This window comes from Podarcis filfolensis (genome assembly GCF_964270895.1).
Source record: "Podarcis filfolensis genome assembly, chromosome: 18".
NCBI lineage: Eukaryota > Metazoa > Chordata > Lepidosauria > Squamata > Lacertidae > Podarcis > Podarcis filfolensis.
In genome coordinates this window covers 1,392,026-1,413,418 of record NC_139622.1, presented here as the reverse complement: position 1 = coordinate 1,413,418, position 21,393 = coordinate 1,392,026, and the positions used below count along the sequence as shown (strand labels likewise).

The following is a 21,393-nucleotide window of genomic DNA, read 5'->3' as shown; positions in this document are numbered from 1 at the left end:
TCCCGCGCCCCAGCGCCCGCCAATGAGGGGCGCGGGGGGCGTGGCCTGGAGGGAGGGGCGGGGACGGCGGGAGCCCGGGCGGGGCTGCACTGAGCCTGCGCGGAAGGGTCGCAGCTGCGCTGAGTGTGGGCAGGAGGGGCGCCTCCTGAGCATGGGCAGAGTGCTTTCTGAATGGAAAACGAGTGTTTTCTTTTTTAAAGGAAGGTGCCCTTGTGTAAAATGACAAAAGTTGCATCCTGCATTGGTCATACTCAGCGTAGAACCACTGAACTCAACAGCTGTGACTTCACTAATTTCAATAGGTCTACTCTGAGTAAAACTGACTGCAACCCACCGAGGAAGCCTGTTCTCCTAAACACGTGCAGAGAACGGGCGCCCCTCAGCATGTGCGGAGGCCCCAACAATGGAGCATACGCAAAGTGCTTTTCTGCAAAGTAGACCGAAGAAAAACTTCCCCGCCGGGCTGCGTGCGCCGTAGGATCAGGCCCTTTCTCCCGGCAGGAGACCCACCCAGACTCCCTGTCCAATCAGATTCCTCCTCGGGCTATTAAAATCCGCCCTAGGGACTAGCAGCTGAGAGGAGCATTTGGTTGTGTGAAATCCCCCGGAAAATGCCTTTTCGGGGTTTGGGGGCGCTGCTCCTCCTTTTGGGGGGGACCCTGGTCGGTCCCTCGGACGCCGCGGGGTCTTTTTGGGAAGTCACTTTGCCCACCTGCGACGAGCAGAGCCTCGCTTTCCTCCTGCTGCCCCAACCGAAGGTCTCCGCATCTCTTATAAGGCTGCTGGGTGAGTAAAGGGGCGGGAATTCAGCTTTTTTTCAAAGAAAGAAGAATTTTAAACCCACTTTTGCAAGAATCCCACAACCTGGGGGCGGGGGCCTGGTTGGTCTGAGCTTCTTGCAAGGTCTGGACAACAACAATGGTGTAAAAATGTATTTATTATTATATATTAATAATTATAGAGCAGTGGCTCCCGAACCTTCTTGGAGACCCTCTGTCCCCTTAGTCCCCTAAACTTGCCCCCAGGGCCCTCTGCCCTTAGAAAAAGCATTATTCCAATAGTACTATGCGCCACAAAGTGCAAAACGGTGACCATTAACTCATAAATCCAACTGAAACGGCTTAGTCTAATTCACCAAAAATTAGGCCCTTAGCTGTGATTTCTGCGCTGCAGGAGGTTGGGATGGATGACCCTGGGGGTCATGGCTCTCCAACAATGTAATTTGGCACTGTACCCTTTGCTTTTCCATCCTGCAAGGCTTTTTAAAGCCTCCTTAGGGACTAGCTCCAGAAATGAGTATTTGGGTGAGCAGCTTCACTGCAACTGGGGACAGACGGAGGCAATATTTGGCTTACTCAGAGGAGCCTCACTGGAACCAATGGTCCTAAATTGGTTGTGCCCATTTTCCAAAGCGTCTGCTACTACAAATATTTGAGGTCCTCTGTTCATCTGCATGCAGGAACGAGTGTCTGTTAATTCCAGTGGGGTTACTCTTGAGTAGGGCTTGCTTTGCAGAGCAGCTGGGGGGGGGGAATACAGTAACTTGAATGTAATAAATAACATCAATGCAGATAAAACACCAGGAGGGAAAGAGTCCCAGGTGTCTACTCAGAAGTAAATCCTGCTAAGCTTAGTGGTGCTTACTCCCAAGTAAACTGGGTTTGCATCCTGACCATGAGAACCAGGACCCAGGAACCTATTTAATAGAAAAACTGCCCATTTGAACCTCCACTGAAGCATTTATTCTAAGTAAATTATTTCTCATATAAATTAATATCATATCTCTTAATGAGCGGACCACTCTCTTCCTCACCAAGTGGGAGGGTCTGTATTTCTCCAGGGACGACCCACCCCAAGAAATACAGACACCCCCCCCCACCCTGGGCAACAAAGCAAAGGAAGCACACACACACCCCATTGGCTGCTAGGAAATCCCAAAATCCACTCATTTGTTATTCCCTATATTGGGGTATCTTAAAATAAGCTAGCAAGCTTCTGGGTTTTGCAGAGTTCATCAGGCTCGATTGTAAAGCAAACCTGTAGATTGTGGGCTGGGGTAATAATTTGTGGAACGAATTATTCTTCTCTCCGCCCCCAAATAAGATCCCAAAGGTAACCCCCATCTTCTGAAGAACGACTCTACCTGTGGGACTTCTGCCTTCCCCAATCCGGATGGCTCTGTAGCGGTGAGGGTGGCCTTTGATGGGTGTTACACCAGAGCGCAGGTAAGGTCTTGGCTTGCACACCTGCCCCCGCCCCACCCTCCAACTAGTAACATATACATAACTCTCCCCCCCCAACAACCCTGCGAAGTAGGACAGACTGAGAAAGGGGGAGCCATGTTGTGATTCCCCAATGAGCTTCGTGGCTGGGCAGGAGGAGTGCTTAAGTAACTACGCCGCTTAAAGCACATTCATTCCCCCCCCCAAATACTGGGAACTGTAGTTTGAGGGCACTGGGAACTGTAGCTCTCTGGGGGTAAACTAAAGTTCCCAGGGCTCTTTTGGGCTGGAAAACAATACAGCCTGGTTCTTCCGCTTGATGGTTGGTAAAGCGTGAGACTCTTGACCTCAGGGCTGTGGCTCCAAGGGCCACGTTGGGCAAGAGGTTCCTGGATGACCCTCCGGGGACCCCTTCTAGCTCTGATTCTATAAAGCTAGAAAAATGAAATAATGACGCCAGCATCCTCTCCCTACTAGGATTCCCGCTACCGGACGACCGTCCACATTGAAGGCCTGGCGGCGGATGGACGGATGACCTCCTACAAAGAGGAGCTGAGCTGCCCCGAACCTCTCCTAGGTACCCCGTGGAAGGGCTTTCCTGGAGGGTTTCTGGGGGCAGAGGCTTCCTGACCCTGCTGGGGTCACTCCCCTGCCCAGAAGAGCGTGCCACGGGTGTAAAGTATCACAGTGCCCCCCAAAGAATCCTGGGAACTGTAGTTCAAGGGTGCTGAACATTGCCAGGACCTCTTCCCCACCCTGAGGGCTTCAGCAGTCAGGCCCTCAGTGCGGGGAGCTCTGGGAATGGTAGTTCTAGGAGGAGACGAGAGGCCTCCTAACCAATCTCAGCGCCCTGAAGGAACTACAGCTCCCAGGATTATTTCAGGGAAGCCATTCCTGGCGACTATTCAGACAGGCCTGTGCCCCATGATTTTGGGGGGTATTTTGCTGGTGCTTCTGCTACTGCTTCTGTTGTTTTGTGTACACAACACAAAGTGCCACACTCTAATATTCAAAATAACACACACAACCCTCACTCTGTTCTTCTCAAAGTGCAGCTTTCAAATATCCAGGCAAACCAAATGGCTGGCTCCCCTTCCCCCTCAACCTGGTGCCCTCTGGAAGCTGTGCTACAACTCCCAGCACCCGCCCCCTGTCTCGGCTGTGGCTCCTCAGGCTCCTCCTCCGCCAAGCCCACCGTCCAGTCTACTGCGCCGCCAGTGGCCGATGGGCTTTGTAGTCCGCTGCCTCTGCAGTCTGCTGCCTGAGGCTGGGCTGAGCTCCTGTGGGGCAGGTGAGCTCATAAAGGGGGCCAGGGGTTGCCGTGGGAGAAGCTTGCCCTGATTGGGGGCCAGGGATGACTTGCCAGAGGAAAAGCCCCCCGGCCCCATTGCTCCCTCGGGGTCTTGGCCAGGATGTTCCTCCTAGACCTCTTGGCGACTGTCCTGCTGGCCCAGGGGCCTTGCGGGGCTCTAGCCTTTGCTCCGAAGGTGGGCAACGTGGGCAAGCGGGGAAGCCTGGCAGACCCCCAGGTGCTGTTTTGGGGTAAGGCTTTACTCGCCAGGTGGCTCCCCACAGAAACGCCCGGCTGCCAGATTGGCAAAAGCCGCCCAGTGAAAAACTAGCTGGGGAGTTTTCAAGTTTCTAGTCCTTTGTGAGTGCAGGAGTGCCGCCACTTGCCTTGAAGGCGCCCCAAAAGAGCTGGAGGGAGGGATTTTGGGTTTGGCATGGGGTTGCCCCAAAAGCATCAAACCTCTCTCCTTGAAATGAGGCTCTGAATCTCCAGGTCACGGGTTCGAGTTGGGCGAAAGATTCCTGCATTGCAGGGGGTTGAATTGGATCACCCTCAGGGTCCCTTCCAACTCAACAATTCTGTAACAAGGGATAGTGCTGTAAATAAACCATCCTGTGCACCACCATAGCTTGGAGTTTAATGAAATATTACTCCTTTTTGCCAATTATTTTTTCTTGATTTTCCATAATTTTAAACAAGTTATCACCAGATTAGTAAAAGTTTAATACAAATTTAAGAGCTGACTGCTCCCCAGTTTTTTGTTCTTTTTCCCTCCCTCTGTTGCTGCTCCAGATCCAATAGCTTTTCCAACTTCCATTTCAAAATCCACTCATCCCTTCTCCCTGCACATCGCCTGTAATCTGCCAGTTTTATCCATTATTATATCCTGGCCCTCAAAATACTTGAGTAGAGTCAATCCTCTTTTATCTATCTGTAATAGTCATCAAGTCCATCTTAAACCATTTGCCTCCCATACCTCTGTCTGGGGCAGCACTGCCTGAGAAAGACTTCGGAGTTTAATGAAATATATCGAGTTTTGTGTTTTAGGTTCTGCTAAATGCATCCAGTAGGCTGGGGTGGAGGTGGGTCTTTCTCATTTTATTTTACTTTTTGCAAGAGAGACTCTGTGGGTCTTTGTGGATGCAATTGTAAGAGACAAATTCTGTTCGCCTCGCTGGCTTTGAGCTGCAAGATGCCCCAAGCAGGCGAAACCCAAACGGCTGCCAATTGCTGCTGGATCCTTGCGAAACGAGCAAGCTTTTTGAAAAGGGCGGCCAAGATCCAGGAAACGTAGCGTGGCGGCAGCGCCCGGTTAAGCCGCCAGCCCCATGGGTAGGGGGCACACATTCTCCTCAAATCCCCTTTCAAAATATGTTGTCGAGGGGGGATTGTGCGTTTGGTTCTTATCTTTTATTTATTATTAATCAATTAATTGAATTAGTATCGCAGCCTGTACCTGCAGGTCTCATTTTATGCATTTTACGCTTTTATCTTGTGATTTTATCTTCTGAACCACCCGAGACCTGCAGGGATAGAGTAGTGTACAAATTTAATTAATTAACAACAACAACCAAACTAATCTTAAAAATAAAATAAACCCGGAAGGTTGACCTTTCACCTTAATGCCACCTGCCTCGACTTAGCTCCCTCTCTCCTTCCAGCTCTGGATACCCCGAGCGCCAGCCACTGCTCGTCCGTCCCGGCCCCCGACAGGCTCCCTTGCGGCCCCCACCAAGTGCAGCAGGCGGAGTGTGTGGACCTGGGCTGCTGCTACAACCCGACAGAGAGGGAGGTGCCTTGCTATTACGCCAAAAAAGGTGCGTTGGGTTTGGGGGTCCTGCTGAGCCGGGAAAGATTTCCCCCCTCTCTTGCGACACTTGAACTCGCAGCTGTGCAACGAAGAGGAATTTCCTGGCGGCCATTGCGGCCTCCTGTGGCAGGGAGTTCCACAGTTCAACTGTGCTGCTTGAAGAAGTCCTTTTTTTCCCCTGTCCCAAATCTTCCTTGGACATCCCTGAGCTCCACTCTTTGCTCCAAGGCCTTTCCCTCCTCCAGCAATTTCTCCAGCTGCTGGGGAGGGGAGAGTGCTGCTCTTACACGCTGCTCCTTCTGGCCCATTTTTCATCGGGGCATCAGGCTGACCCCTGTGGGGGCAGGAGGCAGCACTAGATGGGCCCCCGTGGGCCTGATCCAGCAGGCTCTTCTGCTCTTGAGCTTGGCGACCATCGTTTCCTCCTGTGGCAAACACAGTTTGCGTTGCTTGAAGAAGACCTTTGAATCTTCCAGCGTCTGGCTTCCTTGTCTGGCCACGAGTTCTAGTGTTGCAAGAGAGAGGGGGAAAATCTATTCTCTGTCTGCTGCATAATTGTACTGTATAATGTTTTGTCCTTGTATAATCTTTGGAGTGGGCAAGGTATAAATAATGAAAATTGTATTGTTTATTATAATCCCTTTGCCTTTTCTCTCCACAAAGAAGCCCCCAATGCTGCGACTGTTCCTTCATCGCGAAGAACCGAGCTTTTTGCAGGGATTAACTGGTGACGTCTCTTGTGATATGAGCCAGAGAGGACACCAGGGATCATCTATCCCAACCCCCTGCCGTGCCATAATCTTGCGGATCTGTTCTGAATTTTAAAAAAGCAACCAAATTATCATTATCAATTTTACAAATTTGCACAATATTTTACCAAATACAAACCTTACCTTCATTATCAACTTCCCTTCCCCTTCCATTGATCATTTGACTAACCTTTTACCGCTGCATATTCTAATTATTCCATATTCTCTCTCTCTCTGTTTTACAACTGAAACAACTACCAGACTTTTAGAAGACATCTGAAGGCAGCCCTGTTTAGGGAAGCTTTTAATGTTTAATAGACTATTGTATTCTAATATTCTGTTGGAAGCCACCCAGAGTGGCTTAAACTTTACTATGAATCAGCAGCATTCTGCTGGTTGAAAGACTGGCTGCTTCTTGAAAACACAGACATTTTGGACCTAGAAGGTTTTAATAATGTTTTTGGATGGCATGCATATTTGTGGTATGACAAGGTTAAAGCACATAAAGCATTTAAAAATCATATTGTTAGGAGATCTTTGTTTAATGTTTGGATCAGATACAAGGATTTATTGGAAAATAAGACCCCAAGGTGGTTGTCACCAATGGAAGCGAAAGCCCAGAAAAAGCTCAATATGGAGGCCAAATGGCCGAAATATTGGGAAATTTTGGAACAAGAAGGAGACAGACTGAAATTACAGAGCTTTGAGAAACTAAAAAATAAAGTGCAGGACTGGCTTCATTATTTCCAGATAATGGAGGCTTATAATTTGGACAAGAAAATTGGCTTCCAGGTGGAAAAATCTAAATTAGAAACAGAAGTGCTAGAACCCAAAACTAAGATCATGTCAAAAATGTATAACTTGCTGTTGAAATGGATTACACAGGATGAAACGGTTAAGTCAGCTATGATTAAATGGGCACAAGATGTTGGACATAACATTATGTTTGCTGACTGGGAACAGTTGTGGACCACCGGTATGAAATTTACGGCATGTAATGCCCTAAGAGAGAATATTATGAAAATGATATACAGGTGGTACATGACACCAGTCAAGCTCGCAAAAATATATCACTTGCCTGATAATAAATGTTGGAAATGTAAGGAGGTTGAAGGTACATTCTTTCACCTTTGGTGGATGTGCCCAAAGATTAAGGCTTTCTGGGAGATGATTTATAATGAAATGAAAAAGGTATTTAAATATACCTTCTTGAAGAAACCAGAGGCTTTTCTCTTGGGCATAGTCGGCCATTTGGTGCCAAAGAAGGATAGAACTTTTTTTATGTATGCTACAACGGCAGCAAGAATACTTATAGCAAAGCACTGGAAGACTCAAGATCTACCCACTCTGGAAGAATGGCAGATGAAGTTGATTGACTGTATGGGACTGGCAGAAATGACTGGCAGAATCCGCGACCAGGGAGAAGAGTCGGCAGAAGAAGATTGGAAGAAATTTAAGGACTATTTACAGAAACATTGCAAAATTAATGAACTTTGAAAGATGCTGGATTGAATTTATGTGGTCTCTAGCTGTTATGGTAAAAAGAATTGATATAAATATTGTTTAAGTTACAAAACTTAAGAAGTTGATTGAAAAATAAGGTGTTAGTTAAATGGAATGTTAAGAGATTAGGATTTGCTGGATAAACAATTTGAACTAGAAAACAAGAAGGGGAGGTATGAGGAAGTCAAGGAAATATGTTATTGAAAATTGATATTGAAATTGATTTGTTTTTAATATTTTTTTTCTTTTTCTTTTTTGTTTGTATAAAATTGAAAACTAATAAATATTTATAAAAAAACAAAAAAAAACAACAGAGTGGCTGGGGAAACCCAGCCAGATGGGCAGGGTATAAATATATTATTATTATTATTATTATCATTATTATTATTATTATCATTTATTTCTTTATAGCTTATAGTGCTGAATTTATCCTAATCCTGTTAACGTTTTAATATTTCTACGATGATTTTTCAAATATTCTGCATGACATTTCCAGTGTTCCTTGAGAATTCTTTCATCGTATTCTACTAGCCACTTCTATATACTCTGTCCGTTCGATCTGCTATTCCTCCTTTGTCGGTGTTGTGCCCTCCATTTATTCACGGGCACCATTTGTGCTGCCGTGGTTGCGTGCAGATAGAGATTGATTCTGCTTGATTCTGAAGGTTCCCTTCCTCTCTTCCCGCTCTGCCCGCCAGTGACTGCCCGCTGCACCCCGGATGGCCACTTCTCCATTGCGCTCTCCCGCCACGCCACGCGCCCCCCCCTCCACTTGGGCTCTGTGCGCCTGGCCAGCGGTCAGGGGGAGCGCTGCGCCCCGGCCTCCAGGAACAATGGCTTCGTCTTCTTCCAGTTCCCGCTGTCCGCCTGCGGGACCACCTTCAAGGTAACGGGTGGGGAGACACACGGGTGTTGCCCCCCGGCCAGAATGACACTGCGCTTCTTGCTCTCTTCCGCTTCTCTCTGTGGGCAGAGATGCTTTGGGGAGCAGAGGAAGGCGCTGCTTCCCTAAAACAAAAGAAAGCTTCTAGACCTCATGGATGGGGGGGGGAGATTTAAACAGGGACTTGGGAGGCTGTGGGGTACAGAATCAGACCCTTGGCTCGCCTGGGCGATGAAGCCACTATTTTGCAAAGTTACAAATCCAGCTGCTAATGATAATCATAATAATTTTATTAAGTGTACCCCACCAATCTGACTGGCTTATTCCTATGCATTCAATTTCTATACTGCTTTATATTTTAAAGAAAAAAATCTCGAAGCGGTTTGCAACACATGAAAACATCGAAATGGAACAACTCGGAACAAAACAAATTCATGTTGTTCCCCACCCTGAGATCTGTGGGTTTAGGACGGTATACAAACATATATAATACTGAAATTCCCGCTTGCCCAGCCCCTTGGGGCAGCTTCCCACAGAACAGAAGAACCCAAAGACACCTTCCTTGCCTTCCGATGTTTTCTGAGTGTCCTGTGGCTGTTCCTCGCTGATAAACAGGCGGGTGACCACAGGAAAGCAGGCGTGTCTCTAGGTGGCCGGGTCTTTTTTGGCGGCTGGGGAAAGGGCTGTGTTTATATGGAGTCCCTCCCCTGCACGGAGGGTTCCCCCCACCAATGGCCTTCCTTTCTCTGCCCAGGAATCCGGCAGCCGACACGTGTATGAGAATGAGCTGGTGGCAGACCGGCAGGTCTTGGCGTCCCCGTCGGGCTCCATCACCCGCGACAGCGACTTCAGGTAGGAAGTGGGGAAGCCGGTGCGGCAGAACAGTCGGGAGGCGAGGGCCGGAGCGCCTGCTTGGCATGCAGAAGGCTTGGTGCTCCTTATTCCTGCGTCCTCCCCTTGGAACAAGGAGGACTAGACTCTTCAATAATAATAAATAAATAAAAATACAAAAACCCCAGTGATTTCCTTGCTCTCTGGCAGGCTGACCGTCCGCTGCAGCTACTCTGCAGAGGATTCTCTCCCAGTCGGCGTCCAGATTGCCACTCCGCCTCCGCCAGCCGGGGTCGCCGAGCAAGGACCCCTCACCCTGGAGATGAGGCTGGCACGAGGTGAGGGGCTGGTTTGCGGGGGCTGGAGTGGGGAGCCCCAATAAAGCACCATTGGCTCTCATGGGGTCTCTGCTGCCCCTGTGCTGGGAGAGGGTCTTGGCTCAGGGATGTGGCGGCAAACTCAGAAGTTTTCCTCTTCCCTCCCTCTCCCTCTTTCCTTGTGTGCTGCACTTTGGGGGGGGTGAGATCATAAGCTTGCAAGTAGGGACTATCTTGATCTTACGGCACACCTGTTTCTATTTCTATGCCACCTTTCCACAGTTCAAACCATGCTCCTGGTGGCTTAGAATGTGAGACAAATAACTGCAGCATAACAAAAGTAGTCATAATTGATAAATGCAGCATCAAAAAATGCACAACCAAGCTGAACAATTTCTAGCAGCTCTGGGAGGCTTTTTGGCTGAAGAAGGGGGTGTGAATCCTTGAAATAAATATATTCAAAAGGGTCTTGCTTCTAAAAATGCACCACCTTCTAAGATTATACCAGATTCTTATAATTATGGAATCATCCAGCCAGTTTTTAAAGCCTCCAAACAGATACGCACAATGCAATCTCAGATAAAATCTGTGAAACTTTAAAATCAATTTCTCAAACCCACCATAAATTTAAAGTCAGGAGGAAAGGGTCTCCCCCTGGTTGGCTGGGGAGCAGAGGGCCCTATCTGCCCCCTGCTGGTGGGACTGGATCCTTCCTCCCGGTCTTGAACGTAAACTGCATGTAAGAAGAGCTGGATCAGGCCCAAGGGGGCCCATCCTGTTCTCACAGGGGCCAAGTGCCCCAGAGAACTTGGGAGTTCTAGATAGACTGTCTCTGGAGCTGGAGGTTCCATTAGGGCATTGGAAGACCCTTGCAGCTGGGTTGGGCAAAGTGGGGCCCATCTGGCCCAGCATCCTCTACTCAAGTGGCCAACCAGATGCCCCAGCTGGAAGCCTGCAAGCAGGATCTGAGTGCGAGAGCAGCTCTCTCCTCTTGTAGTTCCCAGTAAATGGTATTCGGAAAAATGGAGGCCTCCAACTGCGAAGGCAGAGTAAGCCATCCTAGCTAGTAACCATCCATAGCCACCGCCGCCTCCTCCATGAATCCACATTTTAAAACCATCCAGGTCATCCCTATCGTCTGTGGCAGGGAGTTCCACAGCTTAACTAAGAAGTCCTTCCTTTTATCCGTCCTGATAGCATTCAGCTCCACTGGCTTGTCCACAAGTTCTAGTCTTGCAAGAGAGGGAGGGAAGCTTTCCTCAATCCACTTTCTGTGCCAAGCAGAATCATAGGATTGTGGAGACGGACGGGACCCCGAGGGTCATCCAGCCCAACCCTCTGCAAGGCAGGAATATTTTTGCCCAACACGGGGCTCAAACCCACAACCCTGAGAGTCTCCTGCTCTCCCGACTGAACCATCACCACCTCCTGTGGCAGGGAGTTCCAAACTCTGCGCTGCAGGAAGGAGGACTTCCTGAAACTCCCAGCTTCCCTGGATGCCCCTGAGTTCGGGTCTCTCCAGAGGCGGAGAGGGAAACCTTTTCTCCATCCAGTAATTTTTCCAACTTCTTTCCCTCCCCAGATGCCACGTATTCCTCCTATTACTCCGGCCTGGACTACCCCGTGGTGAAGGTCCTGCGAGCCTTGGTCCATGTCGAAGTGCGTCTCCTTGCCAGGACGGATCCAGCCCTAGTCCTGGTCTTGCATGACTGCTGGGCCACCCCCAGCACAAACCCCTTGCAGAAACCACAGTGGCTGCTGCTGGAGGATGGGTCAGTGCTGGCTGGGCACAGGGGCGGAGACTTACGGGGTAACGAAAACGGGCACAGGGGTATTTGTGGTGAGCCGGCTCGGTTTTCCAGAAAGACTCCAGCTTCTAGTTAAATAATATTTTATTATTAATACTCCGCCCATCCATCTGGGTTTCCCCAGCCACTCTGGGCAGCTCCCAAAAGATTAAAAACAGAATAAAACATCAAAACACTAAAAACTTCCCTAAACAGGGCTGCCTTCAGATGTCTTCTAAAAGTCAGATACTTGCTTATTTCCTTGACATCTGATGGGAGGGCATTCCACAGGGCAGGCGCCACCACCGAGAAGGCCCTCATTTCTTGCAGTGAGGGAATCAGCAGAAGACCCTCAGAGGAGGACCTCGGTGTCTGGGCTGAACAAAGGGTAGTGGAGACGCTCCTTTCTAGAGCAAGCATAGGCAAACTCGGCCCTCCAGATGTTTTGGGACTACAACTCCCATCATCCCTGACCACTGGTCCTGTTAGCTTAGGGATGCTGGGAGTTGTAGTCCCAAAACATCTGGAGGGCCAAGTTTGCCTCTGCCTGGTTTAGGGCTTTAAAGGTCATCACTAACACTAGAACTAGCTGCTCGGCTTCCTTTCCATGAAACCTCAGGCCAAAGGGGTCTCATGGTGGCTTTCTGGCTGCGCTGACTACCCAACCCTCTTGCTAAGTATAATTTTTATACTTACCATTTTATTTTAGAATTGTTTGATTCCCACTGAAATGGAGAATGCCCGGTTGTGCATTGCTGGAGGCTTTAACGTGGGGATTTTCCGTGGGGCAATATTAAGGTCTCTGAGCTCCTAAGTGGGTTGATAATCAGCTTTGGTTGTTCTCTGCAGGCTAATCTGTGAGTCTTTGACCTTAGATCACAGGGAAGGCTGTGGATCAGAGTTAGAAACTCAGATATATAAGCTAATCACCAAAAGGCACCTGAAACACAAGTTGTGGTCACCACAGCGGAATGTCTAGGCACCTTTTTTTCCTGTGGAATTTATTACTATTTAGAAAACTTACTATTTATCTCTTTGCCCAGTTTTCTAGTCTTCTGGTGGTAGCGCCATATAGTGATGGCCTAGTTGTTCATACTGAATCCTCATATTACTTCTCCAGAACCCATTGTAGTGGATCACATAAGTTTGTAATCTATTATTATTCTTAATTCTGTTTTATATTTTAACGAAGAAAAAATCTCAAAGCGATTTGCAGCACATTAGATCATCATATAAAACTATCCAGAATTAAACAAATTCAGGCTTCAAGGAAAATATTTCAGATCCTTCTCTCAGGAACATTTTGCTTTCCCTGTATTTATTTACCGACTTAATTTATAGAACTTCCCCCTAGCAGAAGGACTCTAGGAAGCCAGTGGGGTGTAGTGGTTAGAGTGTTGGACGAGGACCTGGGAGATCAGGGTTCGAATCCCCACTCCATCATGAAGCTTGCTGGGGGAACCTGGCGTCAGTTGTGGCCTCTTCACCTACCTCACAGGGTCGTTGTGGGGATTAACTGAGGAAGGGAGTGAACCATGGACTCTCTGGAGGAAAAAAGTGGGATATAAATGCAGTCAGTGAGCTCTTCTGTTGACCTGCTTAAGGAAGCCGGAGAGGCCAGTCGCCAACCTGGTGCCCAGAGATCTCCACAGGGTTGCAATTGGACCCACATCAGTTGCAAAACGCGCCTGGCGCCTGGGGGATTTCTAGCACTGCTGGAAGGGCGGTGCCTGGAATCTCTCCCCCCCCCCCGGCTGCAACGAAGGTGAGACAAAGTTTTGACCTCAGTCCTGTTGAAATGCTGAGCCGATGTCTGACGGAACTACAGTATTGCTATGCACCTTTGGGGTTTCTGCTCAAAGTTCTGCAAGGAAAGTTTTGGGCGATGTCCGATGGGCCTCGATGCAAAAGGAGTCCTTTCTGATGTGCCCAGTCTCTTCTAGCCATGCAATTTCAAGACCGCCAATCCCTCTTGCTCTGCCTCAGGTGCCCCTACAAGGGAGACAACTACCGGACGCAGCTGGTTCCCATCGGGGCTGACTCTGGGCTGCCCTTTCCAACGCACTACCAGCGCTTTGTGGTCAGCACTTTCACATTTGTGGATGGCGCTTCCCAGCAGGTGCTCTCTGGGCAGGTAAAGTCTTCCGCAGTGGCGCCGGGTTGCAGGGGTGGAGCTGACTGTCCCTGCAAGGAGAGATCTAGGGTTTGGGTGTGTGTGTGTGTGTGTGTGCGCGCGCACACACACATGAGAAATCTGAGGCAATTTGCACTTAAAGCCCAGTCTGCTGGCAGAATGCACCAGCCCAAACGTGGAGCCGTTCTGTTGAACTTTGGATCTCTGCAGAACCTGCAATGCTCTTCTCTGGCCAAAGATGCCAAATTGCAAAAAGTAGGGGTAACTTGTGTTACCGCCAAATGGTTTCTCAAAGGGTGTGGAGGGGCCCCCTGGTGTGGCAAGAGAAGAAGGCCAGTGTGGTGGGAAAAGGAGGAGGAGGATAATTGATTTCCTTTTCATTTTTATTCCGTCCACCTGACTGCTGCCCCAGCCACTCTGGGCAGCTCCCAACAATACATCAAAAACACAGAGAAGCATTTAAACATTTAAGTGTAGTATAGTATCAAAAAATAAATGTATTTGCACAATACGAATAGATACCTTTTCGAAATGAGAGCAAGAGCAATCAAGAGATACCGAGGGCAATCCTGGCTGTGTTTCCTAATGCATTTTTTGTCGGCAAAAATAATGTGTAAATTTTTATTCTTAAATAGTCGCCAGAGGAAAAATATTTGGGAACCACTGCATTAAGGGGAAGCAGTTTTGCAAAACGGCGTCCATTAGGAGAATTTTTGCTTTATAAAATACTGTGTTTTAAGTTGTTGGAAGCTGCCCAAAATTATCATTATTAATATGCCCCAAAATGGAAATTTATTTTCCTATTGCTGGGGGGGGGGCTGCCTCTGCACCTCAGTACTGAAGTGCTCAACAGAAAACTTTGTTCAGGTGTTTATTAGGCTTCTAAAAATGGGTGTGGGTCACACTTGGAGTGCGCTTGCAGTTGCCCCATTTGCCAAGTGCAGCGCCTCCACAAAGAGGGTCTGTGGGGCAGAGGTGTGGGGTCTGCAATGTTTCCTTCAGCTCTGCACGCAACCTTCTGACCCCAACCGGGGGGGGCTGGGAGACTCGCTTTGAACTTGCCTCGGTTTCCCCCTGGGGCTGCCCCTAAACCATCACTCTCTCTGACCTAACCTGGGGAGAAAACACCAAAGACCTGATGAAGAGAGCACAGCAGAGGTTATATTGTCTGAGAATCCTCTGGAAAAATAATCCCTTAAAGGACCTGTTGATGGCATTTTACCATTGTACATTGAGAGTGTATTAACTTGTGGTCTCTGTGTGTGGTTTGGGAGCTCACCGTCAGGGAAAGAACAATGCTTTCCAGGGTTGTAAAAACTGCGGAGAGAATAACTGGGTGCACTCTTCCCACCTTGGATCAAATCTACGCTTCCAGGTGTCATAAGAAATCTGCAGAGATAGCGCAGGATACTGCGCTCCCCGGAAATTATCTCTTTCAGCTTCTGCCTTCTGGAAGAAGGTCCAGGGTTATAAAGACTAGGACTAGCCGCCTGAGAAACAGTTTCTATCCAAATGCGATTTTGGTTTTAAACGCAGTGTAAGGTAGTCTCTGTGGGAGTATATTGTATCTAATTATGGGGTGTCAGAGTTTTTAGGGGGCTAACCAGGTTGGGATAGCAGACTTGTTGGTTTTGAATGTCTGCTGTAGATTTTTTCAATTTCATTGTTCTGCATGGGACAATGACAATAAAGACTATCATATTGTATCTCTCTCTCTGCCCCGCTTCCCCAATCCAGGTCTACTTCCACTGCAGCGCTTCGGCCTGCGCCCCATCCGCCCTGGAGAGCTGCCGCATTTCCTGCAGCACAAATCCTCTTGGCAGGAGTGAGTCCCCGTTTATTTCTGAGGCTGTGGGGGGATTTGGGGGCAGGGCCAGGCCACGTAGTGGGGGATCATTGCACAGCTGTCGTGCTTTCCCCACCCTGAACCCCCCAATGTGTTTATCCCACCTCCAGGTCGCAGAGCATCGTCTGGGCAGCGCCGTCTCCCTGAGAAGTGGCTGACCCTGGTGACATCAGACGGCCCTGTGAACTTCTTTCACAAGGACGCGGACACGGTCATTCACGAAGGTAACGCGGGAGGCAAAATTTTTTGGGGAGTAGATTTTACTCAGTTGTCCCCCACCAGTCGTGATGCTAGAATAAGCTTTTACTTGGTCAGGCTATCAGCAGCCTCTTTGCGAAAAAGAATAAAATAATATTCTATATAAAAAAGGACACAAGTGGCCTCTGGGGAGAGACCCTGGGAGTCTCCAGCCCTATAAACCGCCCCGGCTCATGCAGAGGCATTCCTAGCCTTCGCTTTGCACGTGCTCAGGAATTAAGTGGCATCCTCTTTGGGGCTAGATGCCAGATTCAGCCAGAAGAACAGGGCATCTATCTGGAGATCTTCTATTTCTTCGTTATTAACTTTTTGACATACTGCTTTTTATTATGAATGTGTTTGGATTTTAGTGCTCAATATGTTAAAAAACCTCCCATAAACTTTTTATAGAGAAAGAAAGAAATCATTTGCCCAACGCATGACTCGAACCCACAACCCTGGGATTAAGAGCCTTGCATGCTACCAACTGAAGTTTTTAAGCTGCTGAATGTGTCTGCAGCCCGAATCTCTCTCTTAACCCTGCCTCTTTGGGGTTACTGTTAATTCTACATTTCTCTCTGTTTCTCTTAGTGTCCCCCAAATCCCTCTACCCTTCGACCTTGATGCAGTGGGACAACATCCTCTTCCTGGTGGCCGGCCTGGTAGCCGTTCTGGCCGTGGGGATGTTCTCAGTCGTCGCCCTGAAGAAACACCAGGCGGCTGTGGGAGGCCAAAGCCTTCCTTATGCGTGAGAGGAAATAAAATTGAGAGAGAAAAGGCAGCTACCTAGCTTGGCTCCTGTCTTCCCTGGGCCAGCCAGCCTCCCTGCCTGTCCCACTTGACCCCACGGCGTCTGGGCAGCCTGTCCGCCTCTTCACCCTTTTGCCTTGGCTGGGAATACAGGCTATTTTGTCATAAGATCATAGAGTTGGAAGGGACCCTCAGGGATCATCTAGTCCAACCCCCTGCAATGCAGGAATCTCAGCTGAAGCATCCCTGACAGGTGGCCCTCCAACCTCTGCTTAAAAGGAGAGGCCACAAGCTTTGTTTTTTGGCAGAACTCTCTCTGGCCTTTATAACTCTCACACCTTTAGATATCAGTCCTTTTTCGCCTTCCTCAAATGGGGACCCCCAAATTGTCTGCTCCCCCACCCCACCCACACAGACACAAATAAACCAGCACTGCCTGAAACTCTTTTTTTATTATTTTCTCGGGCTGTTAAAAAACAACACCCCATTTTTGCCCTAAACTCAGCAGGTTACAATTGAGCTTGGAGGATGGGAAAATCTTTGGCTGCTCCCTGCTTGGGGGATTGGAGATGCTCCCCAAAATTTCCACCCCTTGGACGGGGGGGAGGAGCTTTTAATGCAGATAAATTGCTTTATCCCTGGAAGGGATGCATAAGGAGTCGGCCTCGTTTTTGCTGCCCTCTCTTGTTCGCATCCGAATCCGCAGCAGACTCTTCTCTCTGTGGCTCTGAGAACAGAAGATTTTCAGGGGGAGCCAATCCCGGCAATTAGAAGTATTCCTAATTGGGACATTTGCTCATTGGGTTCAGTGTTGCCTGCACTGGCTGGCAGCAGCTCCCTGGCGTTGCAGGCAGAGGGGGGTCTTTCCCTGCCCTGCCTGGAGATGCTGCTCTTGGGCATTGAAGCTGGAAACCTTCTGCATGCAGAGCAGCTGTTCTTGCTCCTGAAATAAGTGAAATGGGATTCTAGTCCTCATGACGACAAAGGGATGATCTAAACAGGAGCTGAGGAAGTGGCCTTATGGGCTGCATGACCCCTTCCAGCTCTGTGATTCTATTGCAAGTGGCGTTTGGGTGGCCCACCCTTCAGGGATGTTGTTGCTGTCTCTTCCTGCATGGAGCTTTATTTTTGAGGGAAAGGTTTCAGTCCAGCAGTCTTGCCTGCAGAAGTCCCGGGTTCAACTCTCTACACTACAGCATCATCAGGTTAGACTCGCAGCACCCCTGAGGCTGAAACCCTGGAGAGCTGCTGGTGCTGCTGCCAGTCAGTGTAGACAATAGCTAAATGGACTTCCCCAACGGCCTGTCTGTGTAATGAAGCTTTCTGGCTTTGCAGGCTCCATTCCTGGGTCACATCAAGACTCGGGTGCTGCAGTTGCCCCAGCTGCTGGTTTGGCTTATGGGGGGGGAGCAAAGGCTTCCTTTTGTCCAAAAACCTGTGTCCCCCCCCCCCCCGTTCCGTTTCCTCTTCGTCACAAGCACTTCAGGATGTGCAGGTTGCATGATGTCCCCCAAGGGCAGCTGCACAGCCGGCCAATGCGCGCCCCTTTCCGGACAGCACAGGACTCCCCGGCATCACACTGCAAAGTGGGAGAGATACGATCATCTTTATTGTCATTGTCCCATACACATCAATGAAATTGAAAAAATCTACATCAGACATTCAGAAACCAACAAGCCTGCTAACCCAGCTATCCCAGCCTGGTTAGCCCCCTAAAAACTCGTGATATCCCATTTTTAAATACAATATACTCCCATAGAGACTACCTTACACTGCGTTTCTATCCAAATGCAATTTTGGTTTTAAAGTGTTTCTCAGGCGGCTAGTCCTAGTCTTTATAACCCTGGACCTTCTTCCAGAAGGCAGAAGCTGAAAGAGATCATTTCCAGGGTGCGCACTATCTTGCGCTATCTCTGCAGGTTTCTTATGGCACCTGGAAGCATAGATTTGATCCAAGGTGGGAATTCTCTCCACAGTCTTTACAACCCTGGACAGCATTGTTCTTTCCCTGACCGTGCTGCTCCCAAACCACACACACAGACACTCTCAACAGTACAATGGTAAAATGCCATCAACAGGTCCTTTGAGAGATTATTTTTCCGGAGGATTCTCTGAAAATATAACCTCTGCTGTGCTCTCTTCATCAGGTCTTTAGCGTTTTCTCCCCAGGTTAGGTCATCTCTCAACTCCATTCCCAGATATCAAAACACTGAGACCTGTTCCACACACTTCCCCTCAATAATAAGTGGCTGAATTCAAGAGACAGAATCAGAGTTGGAAGGGACCCTGAGGTCCTCTAGTCCAACCCCCTGCAATGCAGGGATGTGCAGCTGTTCCTGGAAAAGTCTGGTGATGTTGAGGGGTGGGGTGGGGGTTGTGGCAAGAGGGGTGTCCCCCACCCGCTGCATTAGAGGCAGGTGGTCAACAGGGCTGGGGAATATCTGGTTTATTCTGGCATTGCAGGGGTTGGACTAGGTGACCTGCAGGCTCCCTTCCAACATCATCATATATCACCGGCTGGTGGTGGCCCCGCAGAAAGGCTATTGGGAAATGATTTATAATGAGTTTTTAAAAATGTTTAAAGTGAAACCTGAGGCTTTTTTTGTTAGACCAGAGCTTCCAAAGGAATTCTTTAATCTGTTTATGTATGTTATGACAGCAGCAAGGATACATGCAAAAATGGAAAGAAGAGGCAGTCCCAGCGAAAGAAAATTGGCTTATGAAGATGATGGACTAATCTGAGATGGCTAGACTAACTCTGAGAATTAAAGAATGAGGAAAAATTCCTTGAAGAATGGAAATATTTTGGATAAATCTGGTTATGATAAAACATATGCAGGATTTAAAGTCTAGCAACAGATGAGAATTAGTAGTTAAATGATTTAGAATTAACGCATTTAAGGGGTAAAATAGAAGTAGTAAAGGAGCATAAAGCTTCTAAATTACATTTCATCCATCATATACATTATAGAAAAGAGCACCATGGAAGGCTGGATGGGAGTCAGTGGACATGAGCACTATGTTCTGATGGCTGTTTAAAAGAATTAACAGAAACAACTCGGCTCAGTATTGCAATGTAGAAATATATATCACAATGTCTGAAAGAAGCACTGGCTGGCTTCAGTTTCCCCACATTGTGATTTTTACATAGCACGTGGCACATGATTCACAATATATTGCCAGGTCAAAAATTATGAAACCAATATCACAATATGGATTTGAAACCGGTTTTGGACGTTCTATCGCCCAGCCCTAATCAGTCAATGGAGAGCTGGGTGGAATCTCCTGCTTGCACCCAGGGCCTTTCTGTAGGGTTGCCGTATTTCAAACAGTGAAAATTCGGACAGAAAAAGTGTGGAGTTTTTCTTAGTTTGTATGGGAAAATAGCACTGCTGACATGGATTGCCATACATCCGGATTTCCCCGACATTTTTTCCAGTTTCTGCCTGAACATACAGTATTCCATGTATGTCTGGGAAAATCCAAGCGTCTGGCAATTATCTATCCATTTCACCATTTTACTAATTCTCTAGCTGGTGCATTCTCAGACTGTAGTCCGAGGAGCAGGGATGTTTGTGTGTGAAGAAATAATGACTGACAGATGCCAACAACATGCCAGCTCTGTCCAGTTCCTAGCCCAACTTTAGAGCAGGCCCATGGCAGCTACTGGGTGTCCCCTAATTCAACTAAAGCATCTACAGAGCAGAACTGGCGTGTTGTTGGCATCTGTCAGTCATTCTCTCTCTCTCTCTCTCTCTCTCTCTCTCACACACACACACACACACACACACACACACCTCTCTGCTCCTCAGACTACAGTTTGAGAATGTGTGAGCTAAAGAATTAGTAAAATAGTTAAATGGATAGATAAATGGTTAATTAGCGAGCGAGAGAGAGAGAGATCCATCTGTCTTGAGAGACAATGGAGTGTGCCTCTCAAGGGGTGAAGTCAAACCCCTGTGTTAGCCCCGATGTGTCCTCCCCGGGGCACAAGCCTGGGCTGTGTGTCTGGAGGTCCTGGGCTGCCCAGATGACAAGACCCCCTCTCAGCCTTGCTGATGTGGTCCGAAGGAAAGGAAAGCAGAGCAAGACATTGGGCACCAGCTGGGCTGCAGGAGTTGCCGGGAGGAGGCGTAGAAGGCGCCATCCAACCGCCTTAGGGACTCCACTCTGGATTTGTGGAGGGTTCACTCCTGAGCCTTTTCTTCTCCCAAAGATGTCCAGCAGGGCAGTGGAGGCATAATAATTCAGAACAATTCATAATGCAAGGGGAAAATATGGAAGTCTGAGAATACTTACGGAGGGCACCCAGCCCAGCTTTTTCTCGATGGACGGCAGCTGGTGGTTCTTCAGCTTTTCCAGAACCTCTTTCAGGGCTCCAATCTGCAGAGCAAAAGGGGGGCAGCTTTGCTCAGAGAAGCGTATAACAGGCCCCCAAGGAGCTGAAGGGGTGCAGAGGAGCTGAAGATTTGGAAGGGACATCCAAAAATTGCAGAGTTGGAAGGGACTTTGAAGGATCATCCAGCCCAACCCCCTGCCGGAATATTTTGCCCAACACAGGACTGGAACCCACGACCCTGAGATTCAGTCTCTTGCTCTCCCAACTAATCCCCTGCCCTGAGCAACTTGCTTACCCTCCCTCTTCCGCCCCACCAGCAAGGATCACTTTCCCAGCTTACCATCTCCTTTTCCTCCTGGCTCTCCTGGGCACCCACACCGGCCCCCCGGAGTCCCACCACCTCTTCTCTGGCCCCCAAAAGCAAGAGGACGCACCCTATGCAGAGGATGGGGAGCTTGGAGCTGGCCATAGTGCTGAACCAGGACCCGACTGCCTTCTCCTCCTGGCCAGCAGAGAAGGTTTTATAACCCCGGCTGAGATTTCCATCCCTCTTGCAAAAAGACCCATTGGCGTGTCTGGTTTTCTATCTCCCCCCCCCCCCACACATTTTTTACGGGGGCTTGTCTTGGGAAGAGGTGTGGGTGGACCTTGCATTTTGGAGACAGACCTCAACGCCAACCCCATGTCACCCAAT

General features: G+C 48.6%; 2 protein-coding genes across 4 annotated transcripts; one reads left to right on the top strand and one right to left on the bottom strand.

Annotated features, from left to right (window-relative positions):
* Positions 1-59: 59 nt before the first annotated feature.
* On the top strand, positions 60-16,387 carry LOC310753387 (zona pellucida sperm-binding protein 4-like). 3 transcript variants are annotated; one of them, XM_083594657.1, is made up of 12 exons: positions 60-786; positions 2,104-2,225; positions 2,700-2,799; positions 5,175-5,330; positions 8,274-8,461; positions 9,213-9,310; positions 9,500-9,627; positions 11,189-11,378; positions 13,380-13,527; positions 15,265-15,352; positions 15,484-15,597; positions 16,202-16,387. In XM_083594657.1, exons 1-12 carry the CDS (start codon positions 612-614, stop codon positions 16,360-16,362), a joined length of 1,668 nt encoding a protein of 555 aa, XP_083450783.1. In that variant the 5' UTR covers positions 60-611; the 3' UTR covers positions 16,363-16,387. The 3 variants fall into 3 exon arrangements, with proteins under 3 accessions (XP_083450783.1, XP_083450784.1, XP_083450785.1); XM_083594658.1 differs by lacking the exons at positions 60-786; positions 2,104-2,225; positions 2,700-2,799 and adding an exon at positions 3,541-3,709; XM_083594659.1 differs by lacking the exons at positions 60-786; positions 2,104-2,225; positions 2,700-2,799 and adding an exon at positions 3,553-3,764.
* A 406-nt stretch (positions 16,388-16,793) lies between these two features.
* LOC310753596 (cocaine- and amphetamine-regulated transcript protein-like) lies at positions 16,794-21,178 on the bottom strand. The gene is made up of 3 exons (XM_083595010.1): positions 21,040-21,178; positions 20,660-20,743; positions 16,794-17,939 (listed from the first exon to the last, which is right to left on the bottom strand). The coding sequence occupies exons 1-3, from the start codon at positions 21,166-21,168 to the stop codon at positions 17,832-17,834; spliced, it is 321 nt and encodes a 106-aa protein (XP_083451136.1). The 5' UTR covers positions 21,169-21,178; the 3' UTR covers positions 16,794-17,831.
* Positions 21,179-21,393: the final 215 nt, after the last annotated feature.